Raw genomic sequence first — 23,335 nt, forward strand, 5'->3', positions numbered from 1 at the left:
CCCCCCTGCTGCTGGCTCCTGCTCCGCTTTCTGCCCCAGTAATCACCCCCCTGATGCTGCCGGCCTCCTACCCCCCTTGCTGCTGCCGGCTCCTGCCCCAGTGATCACCCCCCTTGCTGCTGCCGGCTCCTGCCCCAGTGATCACCCCCCTTGCTGCTGCCGGCTCCTGCCCCAGTGATCACCCCCCTTGCTGCAGCTGCTGGCTCCTCCATCTCTTCAGCCCCCCCCTACGCCTGACAGCCCCCTACGCCTGACAGCCCCCACACGTGACTGCAGAAGGTTACACCAAGCACACACACACGTACACTCACACTATAATAAAGTTTCGATTTTTTTTTTTTTTTACACACGCACACAGCACACAAAATGTCCCGCCCGTCCCACTCATCCCAGTCTAGGGCGTACTCAGCTTAGGAGGCTATGTCAGGTTGGTGTGTGTGTTGTAGTGTGTGTGTGTGTGTGTGGTGTATACACTACAATATACCACACCGCACACCAACCTGACATACACTACACAATGGTGTCCACTAACAAATTGGAACCATGTTGCGTTTGGAGAGTCCCTGTGTGCCCAAACATTGGAGCTCCCCAACAAGTGACCCCATTTTGGAAACTAGACCCCCCAAGGCACCTATCTAGATGCATAGTGAGCACTTGAAACCCCCAGGTGCTTCACAAATTGATTCATAAAAATGAAAAAGTGGAAAAAAAAACACTTTTTTATTTTTACGGATTAATTTGTGAAGGACCTGGGGGTTCCAAGTGCTCACTATGCATCTAGATAGGTGCCTTGGGGGGTCTAGTTTCCAAAATGGGGTCACTTGTGGGGGAGCTCCAATGTTTGGGCACACAGCGGCTCTCCAAACGCAACATGGTGTCTTCTAACAATTTGAGCCGACAATTTGTTAGCGGACACCATGTTGCGTTTGGAGAGCCGCTGTGTGGCCAAACATTGCAGCTCCCCCACAAGTGACCCCATTTTGGAAACTAGACCCCCCAAGGCACCTATCTAGATGCACAGTGAGCACTTGGAACCCCCAGGTGCTTCACAAATTGATTCATAAAAATGAAAAAGTGGAAAAACCAGGGGAGGAGTCCTGAGGAGATAATTTGCATATTTCCACTGCATTTTGGGGTAAGTGAAGAGTCTCCGCGAGCTCAAAGAACACTGGATTTTGGCTGTTGGAGCTGAAAAGAGGACATCGGTAAACCGCACGCCTAACGGCGCGCGCATTTTGAAGCATTTTTCACTGTTTTCAGAACATTAACAGTAAGAACATGGAAGAGTCCAGGAGCCATTTGGTGAGCTGCATATCCTGCTACATGTTCACAGACTTGCCAGTGGAAAAGCCAAACTTCACATGCCAGAAATGCAAGCTTGTGTCCCTGTTGGAGGAAAAGTTGCGAAATCTAGAAGAGAGGTTAACTACCTTGAAAATCATTAAGGAAGGTGAAGAGTTCTTAGACAGAGCAGAATTATCTCTTCATGATTCAGAAAGAGAAGAAATTCGAACTGCACCTGAGGAAACAGAGGAATGGAAGCCTGTGACCCACAGAAGCCGGAGGATCGAGAGGCAGTCAGCACCCATACTGCTCAGGAACCAGTACCAGGCTCTCACGCAGGAGAACCTTGAAGAAATACAGCAAGATAAGACTTTGCCAGCAATGAATAACCTTGTAAGTCCTCAGAATCCTCCTGGATGGAGAAAGAAGAATGTTGTGAAGAAAAAACGAAGAGTGGTGGTCATGGGGGATTCCCTGTTAAGAGGAACAGAGGCCGCTATCTGCAGACCAGACATAACCTCAAGAGAAATGTGCTGTCTTCCTGGAGCAAAAATTAAAGATGTGTCTGACAGGATATCAAGACTCTTCAGACCTACAGATCACTACCCATTCCTGCTAATACATGTGGGGACAAATGACACCGCAAGAAAGGACCTGGAAACCATCTGCAGTGACTTTGAAGACTTAGGCAAGAAAGTGAAAGAATTGGGAGCGCAGGTGGTCTTCTCATCCATCCTCCCAGTGGATGACCATGGAACAATGAGGTGGAATAAGATTCTACAGGTGAACAACTGGCTACGTCGATGGTGCCGTCAACAAGGATTTGGATTTCTGGATCACGGGATGAATTACCTATACGATGGACTACTTGCTAGAGATGGGGTGCACCTTACGAAGACTGGAAAACATGTATTTGGAAGTCGCCTTGCTACACTCATCAGGAGAGCTTTAAACTAGAACAATGTGGGAAGGGAAGCAAAAGGCCAGAAAAAGCCATACAGCTGACAAATACTATTGAGATCTCTGCTACTGGAAGTGGAAAGAAAGAACAAAGACAAAAAAATCTAAATAAAAATATGGGAGGAAGAGAAACCAATCACAAACTAAAATGTTTTTATACAAATGCACAAAGCATGGGCAACAAACAAGGAGAATTGGAACTACTAATGCAGGAAAAGGAATATGATGTCATTGGAATCACTGAAACTTGGTGGGACGATACACATGATTGGAATAAAAGGCTAAAAGGATACAACTTATTTGCAAGAAACAGACTTGATAAACGAGGAGGAGGTGTTGCATTGTATGTTAGAAAAGCGTATATCTGCACAGAGATTGAAGCTTCAGAGACTGGGAGTTCTGTGGAAACTGTTTGGGTAAGAATACAAGGAGAGAACAACGGAAAGGACACCATTGTAGGCATTTACTACAGGCCACCTGGGCAAGCTGAAGATATGGATGAACTCTTTATGTATCAAATGACCAAGTTCTCCAAAAAATATGACGTAGTGGTCATGGGAGATTTCAACTATCCAGACATTTGTTGGGAATCTCTCTCAAGTAAAACTAACAGGTCAAGCAAATTCTTATCCTCTCTTGCTGACAACTTTATCTTCCAAAAGGTAGGGGAGAAAACAAGGGGATCTGCTACTTTGGATCTAATCCTTATAAACAGGGAGGAAATGGTTGAGGAGGTAAAGGTGGCTGGGACCCTAGGAGGCAGCGATCATGCTATTATAGAATTTTGGATAACTAGAGGAGGAAGACATGTGAAGACTCAAACTTCAAGGTTAGATTTTAGAAAGGCAAATTTTAAGAGACTCAGAAAGAGAATAGGAGGGATCCAATGGCTGGATGTCCTTAAGGACAAAAATGTCCAGGAAGGATGGGAAATTTTTAAAAATGAGATTCTCAAAGCACAATCGTTAACAATCCCGAAAAGCAGGAAGAATGGGAAGCATTTAAGGAAACCAGGATGGATGAACACAGAACTTAAACACATGCTAAAAAGAAAGAAAGAAATGTTTATTAAATGGAAAGAGGGAGGCATATCTAAAGAAGATTATAATGCAGTCTGCAGATCCTGCAGGGCACGTATCAGGTTAGCTAAAGCTGACAATGAATTAAGGCTTGCAAGAGATGTCAAAAGCAATAAAAAAGGATTTTGGGGGTATGTCAAAAGTAAAAGAAAAGTCAAAGATGCTATAGGATTTTTACAGGATGAAAATGGAGAAATGGTAAGAGAGGATGTTGAGAAGGCCGAACTTTTTAATTCCTATTTTGCATCTGTTTTCTCTCAGAAAGAAAATGTAACATCAACTGATTTTCACTGTCCTTTTAAAGGAATAGAAGAATCCAAGTTATCTGTAAACAGAAAGATTGTGAGGGAATATTTAGCTAACATAAATGAGTTCAAGTCTCCAGGTCCAGATGAATTACACCCCAGAGTACTGAAGGAGATCGTAGAAGAAATTTTAGAACCACTCTCCATAATCTTTGAAAATTCTTGGAGAACAGGAGAAGTCCCAGAAGACTGGAGAAGAGCAAATGTTGTTCCTATCTTCAAAAAGGGGAAGAAGGTGGACCCAGGGAACTATAGGCCGGTGAGTCTGACTTCTATACCAGGAAAGATCTTTGAACAAATTATTAAACATCATGTATGTAAGTACCTGGATAAGAATGAAGTGATTAACCAGAGTCAGCATGGGTTTGTAACTAACAAGTCATGTCAGACTAACTTAATATCCTTCTATGACAGAATCACTGACTGGGTGGATCAGGGAAATGCTGTAGATATAGTATATCTTGACTTCAGCAAAGCATTTGACAAAGTATCTCACACCATCCTTATTGAAAAAATGACCAAGTATGCAATGGACCAGGCAACTGTTAGGTGGATTCATAACTGGCTTAGTGATCGGACTCAAAGGGTGGTTGTAAATGGCTTCACATCCAGCTGGATGAATGTCTCAAGTGGGATACCACAGGGCTCTGTCCTGGGACCTGTATTGTTCAACATCTTCATCAATGATTTAGATGAAGGAATTGAGGGTAAACTGATTAAATTTGCTGATGACACAAAGCTAGGAGGGATATCTAATACTAGAGAAGAGAGAGAGAGGATTCAAAAAGACCTAAATAAACTGGAGCAGTGGGCAGCAACCAACAGAATGGTTTTTAACAGGGAAAAATGCAAAGTACTACATCTGGGCAATAAAAATGAAAAAAGCATATACAGAATGGGAGGAATAGAGCTAAGCAACAGTACATGTGAAAAAGACTTAGGTATACTAATAGATCATAGACTGAACATGAGTCAACAGTGTGATGCAGCAGCAAAAAAGGCAAATACAATTCTGGGATGTATTAACAGAAGCATACAGTCTAGATCACGTGAAGTCATTATCGGTCTTTACTCCTCTTTGGTCAGACCTCATCTGGAATACTGTGTACAGTTTTGGGCACCACATTTTAAAAAAGACATAGACAAACTGGAACAAGTTCAGAGAAGAGCGACCAGAATGGTGACTGGTCTGCAAACCATGTCCTATGAGGAACGGTTGCAGGATTTGGGAATGTTTAGCTTGCAAAAAAGAAGACTGAGAGGAGACTTAATAGCTGTCTACAAATATGTCAAGGGCTGTCACATTGTAGAAGGATCATCTTTATTCTCATTTGCACAGGAAAAGACTAGAAGCAACGGGATGAAACTAAATGGGAGGAGACACAGATTAGATATTAGAAAAAACTTTTTGACAGTTAGGGTGATTAATGAGTGGAACAGGCTGCCACGAGAGGTGGTGAGTTCCCCTTCAATGGACGTCTTCAAACAGAGGCTGGACAGACATCTGTCTGAGATGATTTAGTGAATCCTGCTTTGAGCAGGGGGTTGGACCAGATGACCCAGGAGGTCCCTTCCAACTCTACCATTCTATGATTCTATGAAAAAAAAACACTTTTTTATTTTTACGGATTAATTTGTGAAGGACCTGGGGGTTCCAAGTGCTCACTATGCATCTAGATAGGTGCCTTGGGGGGTCTAGTTTCCAAAATGGGGTCACTTGTGGGGGAGCTCCAATGTTTGGCCACACAGCGGCTCTCCAAACGCGACATGGTGTCCGCTAATAAATTGAATGGAAAATCGGCTCAAATTGTTAGCGGACACCATGTTGCGTTTGGAGAGCCCCTAATGTGCCTAAACAGTGGAGCTCCCCCACAAGTGACCCCATTTTGGAAACTAGACCCCCCAAGGCACCTATCTAGATGCATAGTGAGCACTTGGAACCCCCAGGTGCTTCACAAAATGATCTGTGAAAACAAAAAAGTACTTTTTTTTTTCACAAAAATTTTCATTTAGCCTAAATTTTTTAATTTTCACATGGGTAACAGGATAAAATGCATCCTAAAATGTATTGGTCAATTTCTCCTGAGTACACTGATACCTGATATGTGGTCATAAACCACTGTTTGGGCGCATGGCAGGGCTCAGAAGAGAAGGAGCGCAATTTGACTTTTGGAGCTAATTTTCCATTCAAAAAGTAAAATGGCGCTCCTTCCCTTCTGAGCCCTGCCGTGTGCCCAAACAGTGGTTTATGACCACATATGAGGTATCAGTGTACTAAGGAGAAATTGACCAACAAATTTTAGGATGCATTTTATCCTGTTACCCATGTGAAAATTAAAAAGTTTAGGCTAAAAGAAAATTTTTGTTAGAAAAATAAAAATGTTAATTTTTTTCTTCCATGTGGCTTTAGTTCCTGTGATGCACCTGAAGGGTTAATAATCTTCTTGAATGTAGTTTTGAGTAGCTTGAGGGGTGCAGTTTTTGGAATGGTGTCACTTTTGGGTGTTTTCTGTCATAAAGACCCCTCAAAGGGACTTCAAATGTGATGTGGTCACTAAAAAAATGGTTTTGTAAATTTTGCTGGAAAAAAGATAAATTGCTGATGAACTTTGAACCCTTCAAACTTCCTACCAAATTTTTTTTTTTTTTTCCAAAATTGTACTGATGTAAAGTAGACATGTGGGAAATGTTATTTATTAACTATTTTGTGTCACATCACTCTCTGGTTTAGTAGAATAAAAATTCAAAATTTGAAAATTGCAAAATTTTCTAATTTTTTCCCATATTTTTGATTTTTTCACAAATAAACGCAAATATTATCGACCTAAATTTAATACTAACATGAAGCCCAATATGTCACGAAAAAACAATCTCAGAATCGCTAGGATCCGTTGAAGTGTTCCAGAGTTTTTACTTCGTAAAGGGACACTGGTCAGAATTGACAAAAATGCCAAGGTCTTTAGGGTCAAAATAGGCTGGGTCCTGAAGGGGTTAAATGGAAGATTTCCCTTCATTTCCCTGGAAACCACTGATTTCCTCTCTGGGTGATGCAACTCTTGAAGGATAATTTTCTTTAGATTTTCACGAGTAATGAAAACTTCTTTTGCGCGGTCTGAGTCCACCAAACATTTCGACCTGCATGAACCCTGATTCTATGTTCGCTGTCCTGCGTATGACTTTCAGAGGGATATCCATGTTATCATTTTTTGCTGGCACCACATATACACTGTTATGGTTCATTTTTTATATCTAGATTCATTATTTAATTTAGGAAAACAATTTATATTTTTGCTATGTCTGAAGTCTCTGCTTAAGACTTACATTGTGGAATGTCTGACTAAGATACTGGTTTCCTGTGAATTCCCTGATAAGAAGGTTTTACGTTGGGCCACGGGAAGTGTCTTTTACGGATTGTCTATTTCGGTTTACTGTTCAGTTGTATGTAAGAAATGTAGTTCCGCTTTTTGTCTAGCTAATAAATGTGGTGAGTCTTTGCTGCCACACCAGAAGACTCTACCTGCTGACAATGCATGTAGCATGTATTCTGTCTCTTTTCCTTCATTGATGAAGTATTTTAATTTGAATCTCACTGGCAATGTGAAGACCCTTAGCTGTCTATTCCAAAGTTCTCTTTAATAACAAAGAGGGTCTCCATAACAGTACATGGTGCCTGAAACCTGGGATTGTCACAACCTGACCTCCTTTGGACCCGTCAACAAGGATCTCTCTGGCAACCATTGAATAACATCCGCGGTAAGTAATCCCTTGTATTACTAATAATTCAGTGCTACCTAGAGGGCTCCGGGACGGGTAATTGGTAGTCCTAACAAGACAATCATTTTTTTGAACCCTTGACAGTGATTGAATTTGTTGTCTTATATGTTTCAATGTGGTTTTTAGATGTATAATTGACAATTGAATGACAGTTGAATGATAATTGAATGAAGTGACGAGTAACCAACCTTGCCCAGCGTGTCGGGATTAGGCACCTCCGCAGTTCTCCTGTATATTTCAGGAGTCGGAGGATTGTTTTATGTTGTTTGTTTTGTCTACGTCATAAATGTCTGGTATGATATTGTAAACTATGAGGATCCTTGAATATGGGACTGAATGATTTTTGATTGACCAATAAGGGACTACAGTCTCCGCTTGATAAGGGATCCCGTTAGGTGTGTTCCTTCACATGTGGTGGAGAGGAAAATCAGTCCGTAAGAGGATCAGGGAAGTGTGATTGCCTAAAACAGAGGAATCCTTCACGGTAAGGCAGTACTCTGAGGGTATTGAATTCCCCTGTAAATTGATAAGGGCACCCTCAAGAAAGGGGTAACTGAATGCAGTTTTTAGCCCGAATACAGCAGGGGGATTAATATAAGCGATTGTGCAGTGTGCATTGAATGATTGACGTATTGTTAAGTCGTTTTTGATGAATCAAAATCGTTGTCCTCAGTGTCTGTGTTCTGTTTTGTGTAAGCTCAAGAGAGGGAAAATCATAGTAGCTGAAGATCTTGCTCAGCCTGTATACCCAGACTGGGAAACATATAGTATAAAAAGTAACACTTATTGCAGATATAATTGTCACGCAGCGCCTTTACAAGGTGTAGAAGGAAAACCTCTGAACTGGGAAATGTTATATGATCATGCAGAAATAATTGCAATAGTAGATGGAGCAGTAGGCTTGGTATTGTTATTTGTTTGGTTGTGTGTAAGAATCGGTGTTAGTACTTCCTTAAAGATCTGTCTTCTGAGGCTCAGAGGAGACTGGGACAGGATCAGATCCGTCTTTCGAGGATCAGAGGAGACTGGGACGGGATCAAATTTAGAGTCTGAGAGGCTCTAGGTGTGCTGAAGAGAGTTCTACGGTAACTCTGGCACAGTGGTTGCAGTCATGGGAACTGGCAACAGTAAGGAATTGACTAACCTAAAGGGCGAGGCCCCAGTTCCAGCATGTGAGATAGTGGAGAGACTGAAAGGGAAAGAAGCAGTAGAGGGATGTGAAATAATATTGAGGAAATTTGGTATGGGAAAGTGATGAAATCTGGGAGAGAAGGAATGGGAGAAATATATCTGCAATTGGGAAGGATGGTTGAAAGATAAAAACAAACTAGAGCAGACTAGGATGTGGTTAGAAGCAGCAAAACGTCTCTCAATGAGTGAACATAAATCAGAGGAAACCAGGCATGGAACTGTCTATGTAATCTATGATCGTTTGAAAAACTCCCAGACCCCTGTAGTCTCTGTACCTGATGTAAATTCTGCACCCCCTTCAGCACTCCCACCTTATTCTAGGTCAATGGGATGGACTTGCAGACATTATGGTCATCAGAATCCCCCTGGGGTTAATTGTTGCAGGTCCTGTGGGTCTTCGCACCCAGGGACAACACCCAGGGTGCCTCTGTTCCCTATGAGGACCACTAGTCATGTACAGTTTCAACCTCCTAGGATGGTTGATAATGTTCAGGTACTTGATCCCCCCCAAGTATGGCCAATAGAAACATATCGGCCTTGGTCCCCCAGTGAACTTATTGCCCTCGCTACCCAGCTCCCAGATCCCCCAAAAAAAACCTTAACATTTAGAATGCGCCTCCAGGGTGTTCAGGAGGCATATCGGGCCATATGGGATGATCTAGTTTCTGTCATTCTGCAGAAAGGCAGTGACCCCTTAATTATGACAAGTTTTTTTACTTTGTACTGCCACGAACAGGCTGGACATGCGCCTGGTGACCTTACCCAAGAACATGGTGGTAGGCAGCGCCCTCTAGGGTATTACTCTGTAACCCTAGATCCAGTCATTATGGGTTCTCCTACTTGTGTTAGAGCTGTGGCAGCTGCTTCAGAACTTGTTAAAAAGACAGAGGACATAGTGTTAGGAAGCCCCCTCACACTTCAAGTTCCTCATGCTGTATCTGAAATACTTCAACAGGCTCAGACTCGTCACCTCTCAGCATCAAGGTTGATAAAATATGAAGTCCCACTCCATACACCTCCCCATATAACTATCAAAGGCTGTAATGTTCTAAATCCAGCTACACTACTACCAGTGGATTTAGAAAAGGGAGGAAAGTATCAGGATGGGGAAGAGGGAGAGACCATGAGCCAAGATTTGCCCCTGTTTTTCAAATTAGCAGATGAGGAAGCTCAGTTTGATATGGCACATGAACATGATTGTCAGGCATTGATGGAAGCTGAAATAAAGGGCTTGGCAAATATTACTGATGTACCACTCACTAACCCCTCTGCTGAGTATTTTGTAGATGGCTCCAGAGCTTGGGACAGTGAGCAAGGACGATTCATCACCGGGTATGCAGTAGTCCACAATGGTAAGGCAGTGATACAAGAACCACTCCGCTCCAGCTGCTCTGCGCAAGAGGCAGAGCTTAAAGCACTCGCTGCAGCGTGTAATCTGGGAAAAGGTAAAGAAATTAATGTATTTTCTGACTCGCAATATGCTTATGGTGTCGCACATGACTTTGGCAAAGCCGTAATTTCTTGACCTCTGCTGGCAAACCTACAAGGAATACACAAGCGGTAGAGCAGCTACTCACAGCACTCACCCTTCCCCGAAGGGCAGCCATAGTCAAAGTGTCAGCACACACTCGGGAACAAACTCCCCTTGCAGTAGGGAATGCTTTGGCCGACCAGGCGGCTAAGGAAGCAGCACGATTACCTCTGACAGAGATACTGGCTATAGCAGGTGCGGGAACCCCAGGAGACTTAGAGTCAGGGAGTGCAGGAAGCCCCCTTTCAAATAAGGAGCCATCCCCTGCACCGGTCCCAGTGGCCGTGGACCTCGAACTACTGCAGGTCTTCCAGACCCAGGCTCCCCTCCACGAGCAGAATGCATGGATCAAAGCGGGCGCCATACAGTCAGTGTCAGGGGTATGGCAGGAAAACAAACGTATTTGCCTTCCACGCTGCCTGTTCCCCATGATGGCTGCCCTTGCACATTCTCCGGTGCATAACTCAAAGGGTGTTATGTGTGCAGTGGTGCTAAAAAACTGGTGTGCCCCAGGGTTCCCGAATACGGCTGCAAAGTATGTTCAAGATTACCCATTTCAGAGAATGCAGGTGGACTACATACAGCTACCTAAGGTGGGTAATTATGAATACGCCCTGGTATGCATTGACCTTTTCTCTGGGTGGCCAGAAGCTTGGGCGGTGACTAAAGCAAACACAAAAACTACTGCTAAAAAATTGATCAGTGAGGTGGTTTGTAGATATGGGGTGCCCGAAACTATAGAAAGTGACAGAGGAACCTACTTTACTGGGGAACTAATGAAACAAATCATGGTCACTCTTGGGATAGAACAGGCTTTCCATGTTCCCTATCATCCACAAAGTAGTGGGAAGATGGAACGTCTCAATGGTACCTTGAAGCTAAAAATCCAAAAGTGCATGGATGAAACACACATGTCCTGGGTAGATTGTTTGCCCATAGCATTGCATTCAGTGAGAACCGCCCCAAGAGGGAGGGAGAAGCTGTCCCCATATGAAATACTGTTTGGTAGTGTCCCTAAGACAGGGTTGTATTTCCCGCAGCAGCTGCAGCCTCCTATGGTTCTCTCACGGAATATGTTCTGGAATTGCATAAACATTTGACTGTTACTCATAATCGTGTTCTGTCCTCTATCCCAGACCCCAATTGCCTCAGCGGCACTCACACTTTGGTGCCAGGAGACTGGGTCGTGGTAAAGAGACATATGAGGAGACCACTGGAGCCCAGATAGAGTGAACCATTCCAAGTGCTGTTAACCACTGCCACTACGGTCAAGCTTCAAGGCAAGGACACTTGGATCCACGCCAGCCATTGTAAAAAGGTTTTGAACCCCAGCAGCAGCAAAGATGATGACCCTGTTTGTTTGGACTATGGTGATAGCAACCGTACCCCTTGCCCTAACTCTCCATGAAGTACTTAAAGAAAACTGGGATAACAAACTGATAAAGCATCACCAAGTCTTACTCCAAGACATGAACTCTAATGACCGTCCTAAAAACTGTTGGATATGCACCCATAGTCCAATATCCTCCAATACTATGCCTTATTTAGCTATTCCAGTGACTTTGAATGAAATGTTTTACTTAAGTAACTACACTTTTCCTATTAGATTAAGAACAACAAAAAAAAAGAAGGCTGTAAGTCTAACTGTAGCTGCTTGGGTGACTGAGCCATGGTTGTTGTGTAACAGGAGTGCTCCGCCTCTAAGTCAGACTGAAATGCCTTGGGCAACCAATCGTGTCGACCTCTCCTGTTATCCAAACTTTACCTCTTGCAGCTGTATTCAGATAAAATCCAGAGGGTTTCCTTTCTCTACAGCTGACTATTCAGAGTGTAATGGATCTGCTACCACTACTGCGCAGTGTATAGCGGTTGATGCCACTCTCAATCCTAAGCTTCATTGTGTAAATGTCACCTTGCAAAATCTAATATCAGGTTTTACCTTAAATGACACTCAGTATCAGGGAAAAATTATGGAACAATTAAGCATCACCTTGTTACCTAAATGGATTGCTAGTCTGTTCAACAACACTGTGGTTGGAGCACCAGAGAGTTTATATATTGTATATGGACATCAGGCTTACAAGTGGTTACCCAACAATTTCACAGGAGTTTGCACCCTGGCCTTTCTGACACCTTCTACTTTTATAGTACCACACACAAGAGTAGATATTAAAGCAATCCCTCTACAGACACTGTACAGACGAGCTGCAGACGACAAGCCCAGACCAAATGGTAAACCACATCTTGTAGAAATGGGGGTGGCTAACAAATTTTTTAGTGTCTTATTCATTTACCCATTCATAATGTAAATGTGGGATAAGTTGGCAGAGGCGACTGATTATCTAGATGACCAGATCTTCCAGATTCTTGACGCTCTCAATACATCTAATATTGTACAGAAACAAATAATTGCAGTTACTAACCAACACACCATAGTGCTAGATTACTTGACTGCTAGAGAGGGTGGGATGTGTCAGATAATAGGCCCTACCTGTTGCCACTACATAGACCCTGCCGGAAATTTCCAGGTAAAGACCAAGATAGAGATAGTTAGAGAAATGAGGGATGCGTGGCTCCAAGAACATCATGTCAACAAAGATTCCTGGTGGAGCGACACTTTCTCATTTCTTAATCCTATCAATTGGTTCAAGGGTATAGGTGGATGGCTAATGGGTATCCTACAAGGTATTCTACAGATGGGAATTTTGATATTACTAGTGTATATAGTTGCCAGGATTAGTATATTTGCTATTAAGAGACTATGCAAGAAAACACACAAGATTAAACATCACAGGCCTGCGAAATATAATACCACTTCTCCTATAAACATATATGATGAGATTTACCAGCAAGATATTTGTCGGTGAACGGGATTCGTCCCCTCCAGGCTTTTATAGCATGGGGAAGGAGCTGATGAATAAATTGTTTTGTAAAACAATAAAAAGGGAGGAATTGTTATGGTTAATTTTTAATACCTAGATATCATTATTAATTAGAAAATCAATTTACATTTTTACTATGTCTGAAGTCTGCTTGAGTGTTTAAGATTTACATTATGAAATGTCTGACCTAAGATACTGGTTTCCTGTGAAGTCTCTGAGAAGATGTTACGTTGGGTCAAGGGAAATGTGTTTGTTACTGATAAGCTATTTCGGTTTTCTGTTCAGTTGTATGTAACAATGAAGTTCCGCTTTTTGTTTAGCTTATAAATCGGTGAGTCTATGTTGCACACCAGTAGACTCTACTTGCTGACAATGAATGTCACATGTATTCTGTCTCTCTTCCTTCATCGATGAAGTACCTTAATTTCAATCTCGCTGGCAATGTGAAGACCCTTTGCTGTCTAAACCAAAGTGGGTCTCCATAACAGGATCAAATCAGTTATAGAAGAGTTTAATCACATAGAAAACTATCAGGGAAATATCTGTGGCTGCAAAACTAATAACAACCGAACCAAAGAGACAAAGAAACAATGTAACGTCAGGAGAAAGTCTCCTCTCACCTGGTGATGTCAAAGGCCGGAGCTCCTCCATCATCACCTCCTGGTACCGATCCTGGTGTCCTTCTAGATACTCCCACTCCTCCATGGAGAGATAGACAGCGACGTCCTGACACCTTATAGGAACCTGACAACAACGACACCGTCATCACCCAGAATCCTGCAGTGCTGTCCTGTATAATGTCCCAGGAGTCACCTCTCCACTCATCACCCAGAATCCTCCAGTGCTGTCCTGTATAATGTCCCAGCAGTCACCTCTCCACTCATCACCCAGAATCCTCCAGTGCTGTCCTGTATAATGTCCCAGCAGTCACCTCTCCACTCATCACCCAGAATCCTCCAGTGCGGTCCTGTATAATGTCCCAGCAGTCACCTCTCCGCTCATCACCCAGAATCCTCCAGTGCTGTCCTGTATAATGTCCCAGCAGTCACCTCTCCGCTCATCACCCAGAATCCTCCAGTGCTGTCCTGTATAATGTCCCAGCAGTCACCTCTCCGCTCATCACCCAGAATCCTCCAGTGCTGTCCTGTATAATGTCCCAGCAGTCACCTCTCCGCTCATCACCCAGAATCCTCCAGTGCTGTCCTGTATAATGTCCCAGCAGTCACCTCTCCGCTCATCACCCAGAATCCTCCAGTGCAGTCCTGTATAATGTCCCAGCAGTCACCTCTCCGCTCAGCAGCTCAATCATCTTGTTGCTGAGCTCTAGGATCTTCTTCTTCTTCCTCTCATGTATCGGGGGGTGCGGGGGAGGCTCTGTGATGGGGTCCGGGCTCCGCCCTCCTGACTCCTGGAGATGGATGATGGGAGTCACACCCTCCCCCGGTGTCTTCCTCACTATTGTGTAATCCTGTGTATGGAGAGAGACACTTAGGGAGAAGAATTCCTTCCTGACTCCAGATCTGACAATCAGTAGAAATCCCGAGATCAATAACCGTCTCCAGTAATCTGGGGCCATAACCTGGAATATTATTACACTCAGGACAGACATCCAGGCCCCTCTACAGCTCCTACAGGGAATCCCCATGACAACTCCTCCTGGCAGAGAGCTGCACACAATCACTGCTCTTACAGTAAAGAATCCTTCTCTTCCTCTTCTGGATTTCCTCTTCCCGATGTCGGACTTGTTACATAACACAATAAAGCTGATAGAAATGTAGAGGAGTTACCTCTCCGCTCAGCAGGGAGATGATCTCCAGGGTGAAGTGTAATAATCTTCTGGTGGTCTCGTCCTCGTCCATCCTCGGGGTCATTCAGGAGAAGGAGGGATGAGCACTGGATCAGCTGGAGGGATCTCGTCCTGCCGGCGTCTTCATGATAAAGGAGAAGATGGAGATCACAGGGGACGATATAACGACAATCACTGAATTCTGCCCCAAATATCCGACATTTATCAGGAAGAATCTGGAGGAAAAGCCACAAACTCCACCGCAGCCTCCTCCACCGATCTGACCGCTCATTATCAGCCTCGCAGGAGGTCGGTCACCGTGGTAACTACACTGCCAGCGGGGGGACGGTCACCATGGTAACTACACCTCCAGCGGGGGACGGTCACCGTGGTAACTACACCTCCAGCGGGGGACGGTCACCGTGGTAACTACACCTCCAGCGGGGGGCGGTCACCGTTGTAACTACACCTCCAGCGGGGGACGGTCACCGTGGTAACTACACCTCCAGCGGGGGACGGTCACCGTGGTAACACCTCCAGCGGGGGACGGTCACCGTGGTAACTACACCTCCAGCGGGGGACGGTCACCGTGGTAACTACACCTCCAGCGGGGGGCGGTCACCGTTGTAACTACACCTCCAGCGGGGGACGGTCACCATGGTAACTACACCTCCAGCGGGGGACGGTCACCGTGGTAACTACACCTCCAGCGGGGGGACGGTCACCGTGGTAACTCCACCTCCATTGGGGGACGGTCACCGTGGCAACTCCACCTCCAGCGGGGGACGGTCACCGTGGTAACTCCACCTCCAGTGGGGGACGGTCACCGTGGTAACTCCACCTCCACTGGGGGACGGTCACCGTGGCAACTACACCTCCAGCGGGGGACGGTCACCGTGGTAACTCCACCTCCAGCGGGGGACGGTCACCGTGGTAACTCCACCTCCAGTGGGGGACGGTCACCGTGGTAACTCCACCTCCACTGGGGGACGGTCACCGTGGCAACTACACCTCCAGCGGGGGACGGTCACCGTGGTAACTCCACCTCCAGCGGGGGCGGTCACCGTGGTAGCTACACCTCCAGCGGGGGACGGTCACCGTGGTAACTCCACCTCCAGCGGGGGGCGGTCACCGTGGTAACTCCACCTCCAGCGGGGGCGGTCACCGTGGTAACTCCACCTCCAGTGGCGATGGTCACCTTGGTAACTACACCTCCAGCGGGGGACGGTCACCGTGGTAACTACACCTCCAGCGGGGGACGGTCACCGTAACTCCACCTCCAGCGGGGGGCGGTCACCGTGGTAACTCCACCTCCAGCGTGGGCGGTCACCGTGGTAACTCCACCTCCAGCGGGGGATGGTCACCGTGGTAACTCCACCTCCAGCGGGGGCGGTCACCGTGGTAACTCCACCTCCAGCGGGGGCGGTCACCGTGGTAACTCCACCTCCAGCGGGGGACGGTCACCGTGGCAACTCCACCTCCAGCGGGGGACGGTCACCGTGGTAACTCCACCTCCAGCGGGGGGACGGTCACCGTGGTAACTCCACCTCCAGCGGAGGACGGTCACCGTGGTAACTCCACCTCCAGTGGGGGACGGTCACCGTGGTAACTCCACCTCCAGCGGGGGACGGTCACCGTGGTAACTCCACCTCCAGCGGAGGACGGTCACCGTGGTAACCACACCGCCAGCGGGGACGGTCATCGTGGTAACTCCACCTCCAGCGGGGGACGGACATCGTGGTAACTCCACCTCCAGGGGGGACGGTCACCGTGGTAACCACACCGCCAGCGGGGGCGGTCACCGTGGTAACTCCACCTCCAGCGGGGGACGGTCACCGTGGTAACTCCACCTCCAGCGGGGGACGGTCACCGTGGTAACTCCACCTCCAGCGGGGGACGGTCACCGTGGTAACTCCACCTCCAGCGGGGGCGGTCACCGTGGTAACTCCACCTCCAGCGGGGGACGGTCACCGTGGTAACTCCACCTCCAGCGGGGGACGGTCACCGTGGTAACTCCACCTCCAGCGGGGGACGGTCACCGTGGTAACTCCACCTCCAGCGGAGGACGGTCACCGTGGTAACTCCACCTCCAGCGGAGGACGGTCACCGTGGTAACTCCACCTCCAGGGGGGACGGTCACCGTGGTAACCACACCGCCAGCGGGGGCGGTCACCGTGGTAACTCCACCTCCAGCGGGGGACGGTCACCGTGGTAACTCCACCTCCAGCGGGGACGGTCACCGTGGTAACTCCACCTCCAGCGGGGACGGTCACCGTGGTAACTCCACCTCCAGCGGGGGACGGTAACCGTGGTAACTCCACCTCCAGCGGGGACGGTCACCGTGGTAACTCCACCTCCAGCGGGGACGGTCACCGTGGTAACTCCACCTCCAGCGGGGGACGGTCACCGTGGTAACTCCACCTCCAGCGGGGACGGTCACCGTGGTAACTCCACCTCCAGCGGAGGACGGTCACCGTGGTAACTCCACCTCCAGCGGGGACGGTCACCGTGGTAACTCCACCTCCAGCGGGGACGGTCACCGTGGTAACTCCACCTCCAGCGGGGACGGTCACCGTGGTAACTCCACCTCCAGCGGGGACGGTCACCGTGGTAACTCCACCTCCAGCGGAGGACGGTCACAGTGGTAACTCCACCTCCAGCGGGGGCGGTCACCGTGGTAACTCCACCTCCAGCGGGGGCGGTCACCGTGGTAACTCCACCTCCAGCGGGGACGGTCACCGTGGTAACTCCACCTCCAGCGGGGACGGTCACCGTGGTAACTCCACCTCCAGCGGAGGACGGTCACCGTGGTAACTCCACCTCCAGCGGGGACGGTCACCGTGGTAACTCCACCTCCAGCGGAGGACGGTCACCGTGGTAACTCCACCTCCAGCGGGGACGGTCACCGTGGTAACTCCACCTCCAGCGGGGGACGGTCACCGTGGTAACTCCACCTCCAGCGGGGGACGGTCACCGTGGTAACTCCACCTCCAGCGGGGGATGGTCACCGTGGTAACTCCACCTCCAGCGGGGACGGTCACCGTGGTAACTCCACCTCCAGCGGGGGACGGTCACCGTGGTAACTCCACCTCCAGCGGGGGACGGTCACCGTGGTAACTCCACCTCCAGCGGGGGACGGTCACCGTGGTAACTCCACCTCCAGCGGGGGACGGTCACCGTGGTAACTCCACCTCCAGCGGGGGGGCGGTCACCGTGGTAACTCCACCTCCAGCGGGGGGCGGTCACCGTGGTAACTCCACCTCCAGCGGGGACGGTCACCGTGGTAACTCCACCTCCAGCGGGGGACGGTCACCGTGGTAACTCCACCTCCAGCGGGGACGGTCACCGTGGTAACTCCACCTCCAGCGGGGACGGTCACCGTGGTAACTCCACCTCCAGCGGGGGACGGTCACCGTGGTAACTCCACCTCCAGCGGGGACGGTCACCGTGGTAACTCGACCTCCAACGGAGGACGGTCACCGTGGTAACTCCACCTCCAGCGGGGACGGTCACCGTGGTAACTCCACCTCCAGCGGGGGACGGTCACCGTGGTAACTCCACCTCCAGCGGGGACGGTCACCGTGGTAACTCCACCTCCAGCGGAGGACGGTCACCGTGGTAACTCCACCTCCAGCGGGGACGGTCACCGTGGTAACTCCATCTCCAGCGGGGACGGTCACCGTGGTAACTCCACCTCCAGCGGGGACGGTCACCGTGGTAACTCCACCTCCAGCGGAGGACGGTCACCGTGGTAACTCCACCTCCAGCGGGGACGGTCACCGTGGTAACTCCACCTCCAGCGGGGGCGGTCACCGTGGTAACTCCACCTCCAGCGGGGGCGGTCACCGTGGTAACTCCACCTCCAGCGGGGACGGTCACCGTGGTAACTCCACCTCCAGCGGAGGACGGTCACCGTGGTAACTCCACCTCCAGCGGAGGACGGTCACCGTGGTAACTCCACCTCCAGCGGGGGGCGGTCACCGTGGTAACCACACCGCCAGCGGGGGCGGTCACCGTGGTAACTCCACCTCCAGCGGGGGACGGTCACCGTGGTAACTCCACCTCCAGCGGGGACGGTCACCGTGGTAACTCCACCTCCAGCGGGGACGGTCACCGTGGTAACTCCACCTCCAGCGGGGGACGGTCACCGTGGTAACTCCACCTCCAGCGGGGACGGTCACCGTGGTAACTCCACCTCCAGCGGGGACGGTCACCGTGGTAACTCCACCTCCAGCGGGGGACGGTCACCGTGGTAACTCCACCTCCAGCGGGGACGGTCACCGTGGTAACTCCACCTCCAGCGGAGGACGGTCACCGTGGTAACTCCACCTCCAGCGGGGACGGTCACCGTGGTAACTCCACCTCCAGCGGGGACGGTCACCGTGGTAACTCCACCTCCAGCGGGGACGGTCACCGTGGTAACTCCACCTCCAGCGGGGACGGTCACCGTGGTAACTCCACCTCCAGCGGAGGACGGTCACCGTGGTAACTCCACCTCCAGCGGGGGCGGTCACCGTGGTAACTCCACCTCCAGCGGGGGCGGTCACCGTGGTAACTCCACCTCCAGCGGGGACGGTCACCGTGGTAACTCCACCTCCAGCGGGGACGGTCACCGTGGTAACTCCACCTCCAGCGGGGACGGTCACCGTGGTAACTCCACCTCCAGCGGGGACGGTCACCGTGGTAACTCCACCTCCAGCGGAGGACGGTCACCGTGGTAACTCCACCTCCAGCGGGGACGGTCACCGTGGTAACTCCAGCTCCAGCGGAGGACGGTCACCGTGGTAACTCCACCTCCAGCGGGGACGGTCACCGTGGTAACTCCACCTCCAGCGGGGGACGGTCACCGTGGTAACTCCACCTCCAGCGGGGGACGGTCACCGTGGTAACTCCACCTCCAGCGGGGGATGGTCACCGTGGTAACTCCACCTCCAGCGGGGACGGTCACCGTGGTAACTCCACCTCCAGCGGGGGACGGTCACCGTGGTAACTCCACCTCCAGCGGGGGACGGTCACCGTGGTAACTCCACCTCCAGCGGGGGACGGTCACCGTGGTAACTCCACCTCCAGCGGGGGACGGTCACCGTGGTAACTCCACCTCCAGCGGGGGGGCGGTCACCGTGGTAACTCCACCTCCAGCGGGGGGCGGTCACCGTGGTAACTCCACCTCCAGCGGGGACGGTCACCGTGGTAACTCCACCTCCAGCGGGGGACGGTCACCGTGGTAACTCCACCTCCAGCGGGGACGGTCACCGTGGTAACTCCACCTCCAGCGGGGGACGGTCACCGTGGTAACTCCACCTCCAGCGGGGACGGTCACCGTGGTAACTCCACCTCCAGCGGAGGACGGTCACCGTGGTAACTCCACCTCCAGCGGGGACGGTCACCGTGGTAACTCCACCTCCAGCGGGGGACGGTCACCGTGGTAACTCCACCTCCAGCGGGGACGGTCACCGTGGTAACTCCACCTCCAGCGGAGGACGGTCACCGTGGTAACTCCACCTCCAGCGGGGACGGTCACCGTGGTAACTCCATCTCCAGCGGGGACGGTCACCGTGGTAACTCCACCTCCAGCGGGGACGGTCACCGTGGTAACTCCACCTCCAGCGGGGACGGTCACCGTGGTAACTCCACCTCCAGCGGAGGACGGTCACCGTGGTAACTCCACCTCCAGCGGGGACGGTCACCGTGGTAACTCCACCTCCAGCGGGGGGCGGTCACCGTGGTAACCACACCGCCAGCGGGGGCGGTCACCGTGGTAACTCCACCTCCAGCGGGGGACGGTCACCGTGGTAACTCCACCTCCAGCGGGGACGGTCACCGTGGTAACTCCACCTCCAGCGGGGGACGGTCACCGTGGTAACTCCACCTCCAGCGGGGGACGGTCACCGTGGTAACTCCACCTCCAGCGGGGACGGTCACCGTGGTAACTCCACCTCCAGCGGGGACGGTCACCGTGGTAACTCCACCTCCAGCGGGGGACGGTCACCGTGGTAACTCCACCTCCAGCGGGGACGGTCACCGTGGTAACTCCACCTCCAGCGGAGGACGGTCACCGTGGTAACTCCACCTCCAGCGGGGACGGTCACCGTGGTAACTCCACCTCCAGCGGGGACGGTCACCGTGGTAACTCCACCTCCAGCGGGGACGGTCACCGTGGTAACTCCACCTCCAGCGGGGACGGTCACCGTGGTAACTCCACCTCCAGCGGGGACGGTCACCGTGGTAACTCCACCTCCAGCGGGGACGGTCACCGTGGTAACTCCACCTCCAGCGGAGGACGGTCACCGTGGTAACTCCACCTCCAGCGGGGGCGGTCACCGTGGTAACTCCACCTCCAGCGGGGGCGGTCACCGTGGTAACTCCACCTCCAGCGGGGACGGTCACCGTGGTAACTCCACCTCCAGCGGGGACGGTCACCGTGGTAACTCCACCTCCAGCGGAGGACGGTCACCGTGGTAACTCCACCTCCAGCGGGGACGGTCACCGTGGTAACTCCACCTCCAGCGGAGGACGGTCACCGTGGTAACTCCACCTCCAGCGGGGACGGTCACCGTGGTAACTCCACCTCCAGCGGGGGACGGTCACCGTGGTAACTCCACCTCCAGCGGGGGACGGTCACCGTGGTAACTCCACCTCCAGCGGGGGATGGTCACCGTGGTAACTCCACCTCCAGCGGGGACGGTCACCGTGGTAACTCCACCTCCAGCGGGGGACGGTCACCGTGGTAACTCCACCTCCAGCGGGGGACGGTCACCGTGGTAACTCCACCTCCAGCGGGGGACGGTCACCGTGGTAACTCCACCTCCAGCGGGGGACGGTCACCGTGGTAACTCCACCTCCAGCGGGGGGGCGGTCACCGTGGTAACTCCACCTCCAGCGGGGGGCGGTCACCGTGGTAACTCCACCTCCAGCGGGGACGGTCACCGTGGTAACTCCACCTCCAGCGGGGGACGGTCACCGTGGTAACTCCACCTCCAGCGGGGACGGTCACCGTGGTAACTCCACCTCCAGCGGGGGACGGTCACCGTGGTAACTCCACCTCCAGCGGGGACGGTCACCGTGGTAACTCCACCTCCAGCGGAGGACGGTCACCGTGGTAACTCCACCTCCAGCGGGGACGGTCACCGTGGTAACTCCACCTCCAGCGGGGGACGGTCACCGTGGTAACTCCACCTCCAGCGGGGACGGTCACCGTGGTAACTCCACCTCCAGCGGAGGACGGTCACCGTGTTAACTCCACCTCCAGCGGGGACGGTCACCGTGGTAACTCCATCTCCAGCGGGGACGGTCACCGTGGTAACTCCACCTCCAGCGGGGACGGTCACCGTGGTAACTCCACCTCCAGCGGAGGACGGTCACCGTGGTAACTCCACCTCCAGCGGGGACGGTCACCGTGGTAACTCCACCTCCAGCGGGGGCGGTCACCGTGGTAACTCCACCTCCAGCGGGGACGGTCACCGTGGTAACTCCACCTCCAGCGGGGACGGTCACCGTGGTAACTCCACCTCCAGCGGAGGACGGTCACCGTGGTAACTCCACCTCCAGCGGGGACGGTCACCGTGGTAACTCCACCTCCAGCGGGGGGCGGTCACCGTGGTAACTCCACCTCCAGCGGGGACGGTCACCGTGGTAACTCCACCTCCAGCGGGGGACGGTCACCGTGGTAACTCCACCTCCAGCGGAGGACGGTCACCGTGGTAACTCCACCTCCAGCGGGGGACGGTCACCGTGGTAACTCCACCTCCAGAAGGGGACGGTCACCGTGGTAACTACCCCTCCAGCGGGGGACGGTCACCGTGGTAACTCCACCTCCAGCGGGGGACGGTCACCGTGGTAACTCCACCTCCAGAAGGGGACGGTCACCGTGGTAACTCCACCTCCAGAAGGGGACGGTCACCGTGGTAACTCCACCTCCAGCGGGGGACGGTCACCGTGGTAACTCCACCTCCAGCGGGGGCGGTGAGGTGAGGAGGAGCCGCTGCACATCCCCCATACAACACTGAGGAGCCGCAGTCACATGGAGCAGGAGCCTCCACAGGAACAGCTCTGATCTCACCCCACACTCTCCTCTCACAGATTCACTACAAACCCTCCCTGTAATCTCACCGGAATGGCGGGAAGCGGAAACCTGCTGCTGGCTGATACCAGAGAGCAAGAGCTGCGCACCACCAGGACGGAGCTGCTGCACTGAGAGCGGGAGGACCTGTGGTGACGTCACCGCCATGTGATCAGGGGGCGGAGCTCAGGAGAGAAGTGGTGAAGGCCCTGTGGTGACGTCACCGCCATGTGTTCAGGGGGCGGAGCTCAGGGGAGAAGTGAAGGACCTGTGCTGACGTCACCGCCATGTGATCAGGGGGCGGAGCTCAGGAGAGAAGCGGTGAAGGACCTGTGCTGACGTCACCGCCATGTGATCAGGGGGCGGAGCTCAGGAGAGTGGTGGTGAAGGACCTGTGATGACGATCATGTGATAGTGAAGACGTCAGCACAGCTCCTCCCCCTCAGTGCAGCTGACGCGTCCTCTGTTGTGTTTGCTCGCAGTC

General features: G+C 51.6%; 1 protein-coding gene across 1 annotated transcript in view; it reads right to left on the reverse strand.

Moving 5' to 3' along the window:
• LOC141272712 (uncharacterized) overlaps positions 1-23,033 on the reverse strand; it is a 43,303-nt gene extending 20,270 nt beyond the window's left edge. The window contains exons 1-4 of the mRNA XM_073683711.1: positions 22,902-23,033; positions 14,794-14,934; positions 14,292-14,474; positions 13,627-13,750 (exon numbers count right to left, since the gene is read on the reverse strand). Coding sequence (XP_073539812.1) covers positions 13,627-13,750; positions 14,292-14,474; positions 14,794-14,877 — 391 coding nt within the window. The 5' untranslated portion in view covers positions 14,878-14,934; positions 22,902-23,033. The remainder of the gene's footprint in view (positions 1-13,626; positions 13,751-14,291; positions 14,475-14,793; positions 14,935-22,901) is intronic.
• Between the last annotated feature and the right edge of the window lie 302 nt (positions 23,034-23,335).

The sequence above is a fragment of the Phyllobates terribilis genome, unplaced genomic scaffold, assembly GCF_046119375.1.
Source record: "Phyllobates terribilis strain yellow unplaced genomic scaffold, ASM4611937v1 Scaffold_1__5_contigs__length_1240528914, whole genome shotgun sequence".
In the NCBI taxonomy this organism is placed as follows: Eukaryota; Metazoa; Chordata; class Amphibia; order Anura; family Dendrobatidae; genus Phyllobates; species Phyllobates terribilis.